This window comes from Mastomys coucha, unplaced genomic scaffold (genome assembly GCF_008632895.1).
Source record: "Mastomys coucha isolate ucsf_1 unplaced genomic scaffold, UCSF_Mcou_1 pScaffold5, whole genome shotgun sequence".
In the NCBI taxonomy this organism is placed as follows: Eukaryota; Metazoa; Chordata; class Mammalia; order Rodentia; family Muridae; genus Mastomys; species Mastomys coucha.
In genome coordinates, this window is record NW_022196911.1 from 45,526,140 (window position 1) to 45,533,446 (window position 7,307).

At 45.9% G+C, this 7,307-nt stretch overlaps 1 protein-coding gene across 1 annotated transcript in view; it reads right to left on the reverse strand.

The window, feature by feature from the left end:
* Rufy1 (RUN and FYVE domain containing 1) overlaps positions 1 to 6,919 on the reverse strand; it is a 42,629-nt gene extending 35,710 nt beyond the window's left edge. The window contains exon 1 of the mRNA XM_031351693.1: positions 6,375 to 6,919. Coding sequence (XP_031207553.1) covers positions 6,375 to 6,714 — 340 coding nt within the window. The 5' untranslated portion in view covers positions 6,715 to 6,919. The remainder of the gene's footprint in view (positions 1 to 6,374) is intronic.
* Positions 6,920 to 7,307: the final 388 nt, after the last annotated feature.

Consider the following 7,307-nt stretch of genomic DNA (forward strand, 5'->3'; position numbering starts at 1 on the left):
GAACTCACTCTGTAGACCAGGCTAGCCTCAAACTTAGAGATTGGACTGCCTCTGTCTCCTGAGTGCTGGGATTAAAGGCCTGCAGAAGCACACCAGACCCCTGAGATCTGTCAGTGCACTCATCTTGAGACGCCAGGTTTCCCGCTCGTTCTTCCTTTGCTTTATAAAGGCAAGTGATCCCCGAGCCCACAGCTGTCTCAGGGCAAGTGATCCCCGAGCCCACAGCTGTCTCAGGGCAAGTGATCCCCGAGCCCACATCATGGAAAAGAGTTTTGATCAAAACAAACAAACAAACAAACAAAAAAAAAAACAACAAAAAAAACTGCATTAACAAAAGAGCAATGAAATAAAAAACGTTTAGATCACTTTGAGTTTTCTGCATTAAACAAGGTGTGTGTGTATAAATGAATGACTAACAGGTATAGTTACCATTTGGTAAGTCTTGGTGAAATATATATATATATCTCCAAGGTTTTGAACCCAAAGTCTGGTGCACATCAGGCAAGCACTCTACCACTGAGCGATAGCCCGAGCTGCATGCTCCACTAACATTATCCCAGGTTGCATGATGCACTAATATGGGGTAGTGTTTATGACACTGAATTGACAGCACAAACAATCCTAGGCTTTCTAGATTTTCAGACCTTTTCTCTGTTTGTTTCTGCAGCTCAATCACTAAAGTGAAGGGAAAAGCTAGTTTGTGTCACTTGAAAAGGACTGTACCAGTTGTATGTAGAGGTGTTCTGACACATGGAAGATGGGTGTGGTAGCATGTTCCAGAATCCCAGCACTTGGGATCAGAGACTGAAACATAGCAAGTTTGAAGGCAGATTGGACTATACAAGAGTGTCTCAAAAAAACACAGAAAACCAAACAAAAACCGTGGATAAGAACAGGCAGACATAGCTCACACCGTGAGCTGATAAGACAGACACAATAGGGAATCTCTTCCAGATGGCTTGCCAGTATGCTACCTAGTCTAGCTTTTGACTCCTGGCTCAGCAAGCCCCTTGTCCCAATCCTGTGAGTAGCTGAGACTCCAGGCCTATCTAAATAACTGTGAAGTAAGACTGCTCCCATGGCCCTTCATCTTTTAGGAAGTTTCACTCTAAAAAGCAAGACATGCCGTTATGTATATCCAGTGTGTCTGAAAGTGCCATGTTGAGAGGAGAAATGTGCAAAGACACTTGGAAAGATTCAATAGTATATATGTGCACTCATGCACACATGCATGTGTAAGAAAAATTCCCCCGAAGCAAAACAAGACAACCGTGCACCGGGGCTCATGAAGGGTATTTTAAAACATGGATCAAAGCATTCTACAGCATTCCATAGCAGCTTCTTTTTCTTTCTTTTTTCTCTCATCTCTTTCTCTCTCTCTCTTTCTATATATATCTGTTTCTGTCTCTGTCTTTCTCTCTTTCACATACACCCCACACTATCTCTCATTAAATAAAGTAAAAAAAATGTAATAAAATGGATGAAGATAATAGTAACTAACACACAATTCATAAAGCTCATGTAAAATCTGGGCCTGGACCAAAACACCAATGCTAGTCTTCCCTTACCACAGACTGATGGGTGACAGTCACCTCCTCAGTGGCTTGACTAGTGTGCTGTGGTTCCACCCTGCCCTGAAATTCAGAGGGCTCAGAGGGGCTCTGTCCTGCCCTTCCTGGTCACTCATGGCTACAGTGGAGTTGAGGAGTGTTAGGGAGAAGTTTCAGAGTTTTTGAGAAGTCAGACAGACAGGGATCTCATATGAGCTTGGCTCCAAGTGCCCCTGCTCCTTGGTCTCAGTATGCTTCACTTATGAAACACAAATTCAGAGCTGGAAACTGGGTTCAATAATTAAGAGCATGTGCTGCTTCTCCCAGAGGATCTGACTTTGGTTCCCAGCACCCACATCAAGTAGCTCATTCCAGCTCCAGGGGATCTGATGCCCCCTTCTGGACTCTGCAAGCACCTACAGGTATGATGCGAGCATAAATTGGCCCAGGCACACATATAAACACATAAAAATTAATTATCCGCTTCCCAGAAATTTGAGGAAAAATTATTATTGTGTCATTTTGGTTTTTGATACACAAGTCTCACTATGTAGGTCAAGTTAGCTTCAAACTTGTAATTTTTCTGTCCCAGTCTCTCTAGTGCTAGGATTAGAGGTGTGAGACACAATGCCTCATTGAAAAAAATTATCATCAACTCCAAGCATGGAGCTTCTGCAAGCCCTGCCTTTTGATCAAAGAGGCTGCAGGGACATACTCAAGAAACTAGCCCTACTACCATTCATGTTTACTGTGGAAACTGAGGTAAACAGGGAGATGATGGTGTGAACACAGATCTAACATTCTGGTGGCATTTGGTAAACACAGAATGAAGTGTTGTCTACACTTATTGTCATTGCCCTAACAGGAAAACAGATACACCCTTATTCATCAGATGGTTATTGATTATCTGTGATTCTCCAGAGGCACAGGCACATCTTACCTATTAGTGAGCAGTATGAGCAATATTACAATGCTTCAGTCAATGACTGATAAAGTACAAGATTACAATGAACAGAAGAATTCCCATGGCCTGTGACCCCATCGCTGCACAAGCCTTTTGTACTGCTGGAGGTGCAGAGTCCAGACAGTCAGGGAAAGCAAGAGAATCTGGTTGGGATAAGTTAAAGTTACTGGCTTGTGTACTCACTCTGTTACGCTTTTTATCATTATTGTAGTGTGTCGTCCTTCCACATTTAAAAAATTAACTGTGAAAAGTGACAGACCAGCCTGACTCCATCTTAAGATTATACGCCACTAGCACTGCTTGGGTGTGGTGGTGTATGCCTTTGCCCCAGCATTCAGGAGGCAGAGGCATGTGGATCTCTGTGAGTTCAAGGCCAACCTGCTCTACAAGGTGTGTTCCAGGACAGCCAAGGCTGTACACAGAGAAACATGTCTCAACAAAACCAAATACCAAAGCAAGCTAAAAGAAAAAAAAGTTACCAGGTCAAAATAAGTTCATTCCTGTTTTCTGTAAAACTTGGCTTTTACCATGTCTTGACCCATTTGACATGTTCTATATTCTATACCCTAAACTCTACCCTGATTAGATAAGATGTTCTGCCAAAAAGTTTTGAGATGATCTGTCAATTTCCTATGTAACCCAAACTCCCTGGAAGCCCCCTAGCCTTGCAGCTTTCTGGGCTCTATGAATCTCACTTTTTCCTGTGATTAATGCTATTTTCTCAAAGCCCACTTAATCCCTGTCTGGCAGAAAATAAAACTTGCATAATCTGACCAAAGAATTTGGGTAATGGTCTTTCCTCTCCTTCTGTGAGATTAACAGATGTTACTTAAGGGTGTGTGTGTAAATATACATATGCATTTTTAAAAAATATTTATTTATTATTATATGTAAGTAAGTACACTGTAGCTGTCTTTAGACACTCTAGAAACTAGAGAGAGTCAGATTTTGTCATGGATGGTTGTGAGCCACCATGTGGTTGCTGGGATTTGAACTCAAGACCTTCGGAAGAGCAGTCAGTGCTCTTACCCGTTGAGCTATCTCACCAGCCCCACATATGCATTTTACTTAGTGAGTTGGGGGGGGTGCTTTCACATTCAATGGCACACATAATGGTGATCAGAGATCAATTTGTGAGAGTCAGTTCTCACCTTCTTCCGTGTGGGCCTTGGGGATTAAACTCAGGATCAGATCTGGAGGCAAACACCTTTACCCACCTGGCTATTTTGTCAACATATATTTATATTTTAAATTGCAACAGTAATTGTACAAATTTAAGGGGAACACTGTGACATTTTAGCTTATGGATATAACATAGAATGATTGTCAGGGCAACTGGCATACCCACCGCCTCAAACAGTTTTCCATTCCCTGTTAGGAAGGAACGAGTAAAACATCTCCATTAGCTGTTAGAAAATATTGGATAGTTGTTGCAGATCTTAGCTATTCTAGCTACAGTACAGAACTTCAGACACCATTCCTCCTACCCAGTTCTACCCTGAATTCACCAACCAGCCTCTTTCTATCCTCACCCCAAACTTCCTGAGATTTGGGAACTATTGTTGATTCTCTCTATCTTCGCTCTTAGCCAACAGGCTTAATTAAAAAACTAAAACCAAAACAATTTTAAATAGAAAAGGGATAAGATATGGATATAAAGAAAGAAAATATCTTTTTGTACAGGTACATAATGTGTGTACGTTTTAAGCCATTGAGTCAAAAAGTAAAAACCAGGGCTGGTGAGATGGCTCAATTGGTAAAAGCATTTGTTGACAGCCTGGAGACCTGAGTTCTAGCCCTGAAACTCACATGGTAGAAGGGGAGACTCCTGAAAGCATACTCAGACTTCCACAGGCACACCATGGCAGGCATGGTGATTAAAAAAAAAAAAAAAAAAAAAAAAAAAAAAAAATCAGGGCTGGAGATGAAGCTTGAAGACCTGAATTCAGATCCCCAGCGTTAAAAATTAGGTACTACAGCATCTCAGTGCTGGGAAAGCAGAGACACGAGGATACTTGGTGATGTGTTTATAAAAAGATAAAGATATAAGATATGCTCTATGGGGGTGTAGTGAGGTGTTGGGGAAGGGGGTGCCTTGGCAGTCCCATGCCAAAGCATCCCTTCGCCAGAGGGACCAGCCACAGTATAGAATAGAGTTTATTCAGGGCATGGAGAGGGGTGTTAAGAGGGTAGTAGAGGCAGAGAGAGGAGAGAGAGGAAGAGAGTAGAGAAGTAGAGGCGACCATGGCCAGGAGCATGTGGAGAGAGGGGGAAGGGAAGGGGAAAGGGAAGAGCCCAAGAGGGCAAGAGAGAAGTAAGGGGGAAGCAAGAGTAAGGGAGGGAGGAAGGGACAAGCAGCCCCCTTTATAATGGGTCAGGCCTACCTGACTATTGCTAGGTAACTGTGGGGAGCAGCATACCTGGCTGTTGCCAGGTAACCGAGGGGGTGGAGTTTAGACAGAATGCTAACACCTGGGTCTTGGTAAGTGTGGCCAATTGGTTAGCTCTGGGCTTAGTGAAAGACCTTGTCTCAAAAATAAGGTGGATTAAACAGTTGAAGAAGACAGCCACACCTCTGGTCATCAAGAACACAAACACATGTACAAACATATGTGAACCCGCACACACACACAAAAGTAAAGGTTATAAAAATAACCAAGATGGCCAGGCGGTGGTGGTGCACATCTTTAATCCAGCACTCAGGAGGCAGAGGCAGGAGGATTTCTGAGTTCGAGGCCAGCCTGGTCTACAGAGTGAGATCTAGGGCAGCCAGGACTACTTAGAGAAACTGTGTCTCAAAATAAACAAAAAACTAAAAACAAAACAAAAAAATCCCCCAAACAAAAACAAACCAAGACCAAAACCAAAAATCAAGGTTAATTCATTACCAAGGAAAGAAGCTTTTTTGTTGTTTTTGTTGTGATTTTGTTTTTTAAAATAAAATCTGGGTAATAAAGTCTATTGTATGCACGTGATGCCCCAGTCATTTACAGTCAACACTCACTTTAAAACAGCAACTTAAAGTCTACATGGTCCATTCACAGTAAGTGCCCAAGCCATGTGAAACATGGTTATTTATTTATTTGTCTGTTTATTTATTTAGAGGCAGGGGCTCATTAGGTACACCAGGCGGGTCTCAAACTCGCAGAGCTCCACATGCCTTTACCTGCTAAGTGCTGGTATTAAAGGCAAGCACCACGAAGCCCGAAACCTTGGCTATCTTTTATATTATAATTCCATGTGCAGAAAGTATGCGCCTGAATCACCATGCCCAGCCAACAAAAATAAATAACAATTTGCTTTTATTCTTTCTTACTGGTATGCCGAAATCCCATTTTTGTAGATTGGGAAATGAGAGTAGGAGGGGTGATGGGGTTGTCCTCGTCCCACAGGGGGTTAGTGGCGGGAGAATAAAGGGAACCAAAACCTCCTGACTCTGACTTGCTGCTCTCACCAACTTTGGAATATGCCGTCAACCTCAGCCGCAGGTGCACAAGCGGCTGGCAGCGGAGATTGTTAACAGGGGACTAGCACCGGACTTCGTTTGTCAAGTATGCAAAATAGGAATACAGATGTCTTTCCGTCTAAGCCTCTAATTTAAACCTCCTATTTAAAGTCAATCCGTGATCACGACGCAACTGTTCTGAGGTTCACAAAGACAAACACACAGGGTGGGAGGGGAGCCCCGGGCCGCAGCCACCCTGTCCCGCGCTTCTCCCGCTGGGTCACACCACTTGCAGAGCCCCACGCCGCGCCGCACGGCTCGGCGGAGCAGCTCGTCCGGCGGGGCAGTCAGGTTGTCCCAGCCGGGGAGCAGCCCCAGCCCGGGAGCAGCCCCAGCCCGCGGGACCCCGGCCTACCTGCGCGCTCCCCGCCGCCGCCGCCGCCGCTGTCTCCCAGTCCCGCGGCCGCGCGCAGCGCGCTGCCGCAGCTCGCCGACAGGTTCCCGGTGGCTCTGCGCGCCAGCGTCAGGATGGGCGCCGACCAGCTGTCGGCCGCTCGAGGCCGAGACGTGCTTCGCAGCTCGCCGGGGCTCGGCAGCTGGCTCCGGTCCACGATCTCGAACTCTTCCCCGGTCTCTAGGCCTGCTTGGGGCTCAGGCTCTGGCCCCGGCTCGGACTCCGGCTCCGGCCCCGGCTCGGACTCCGGCTCCGGCTCCGAATCCTGCCCCGCCCGGCTGCATTCTCCGCGGGCGGCCATGTTGCCCGGTCACGTGACCCGCCGCTGGCCAGGACCGACCGGGTTAAGACGCTGCGGCCGCTTCCCTCCCTGCTCGCCCTCACCTGGGCTTGCTTTCCTTGTAGAACATTCGGGAAAGTAGATTCCTAAACGCAGGTGATCCCCTGCCCGGAGTACTTGGAAGTTACTTTTGGACTTTCTGCTTCCCACGACCGGGAATGCGCCTTATTTTAACGTTTTGCACACAACTTCCTCTTTTAAACTTTCATTTCATGCCCTTCTCCCCCCCCCCCCCCCAAACAAAAATCTCACTGTTGGGTTTTTAGTTGTTGTTATTGTTGTTGTTTTCACCACACAAGGCCTCTCGTTGCCCAGGGCTGATATTAAAACAGACCATGTACCCGGGTGATGATGGTGCACGTTTTTAATCCCAGCACTAGGAAGGCATTGGCAGGCTCCGAGGACAGCCTGATATCACTGAGGACAGCATAGTCAACGGAGTGAGTTCCAGGCCAGCCAGAGTTACACAGAGAAACCCTGTCTGAACAACGCAGTTCCCCTCAACCCTCAAAAGGCCACTTGGCGAGGGTGTGCTTAACTACTTTTTTGGCGAG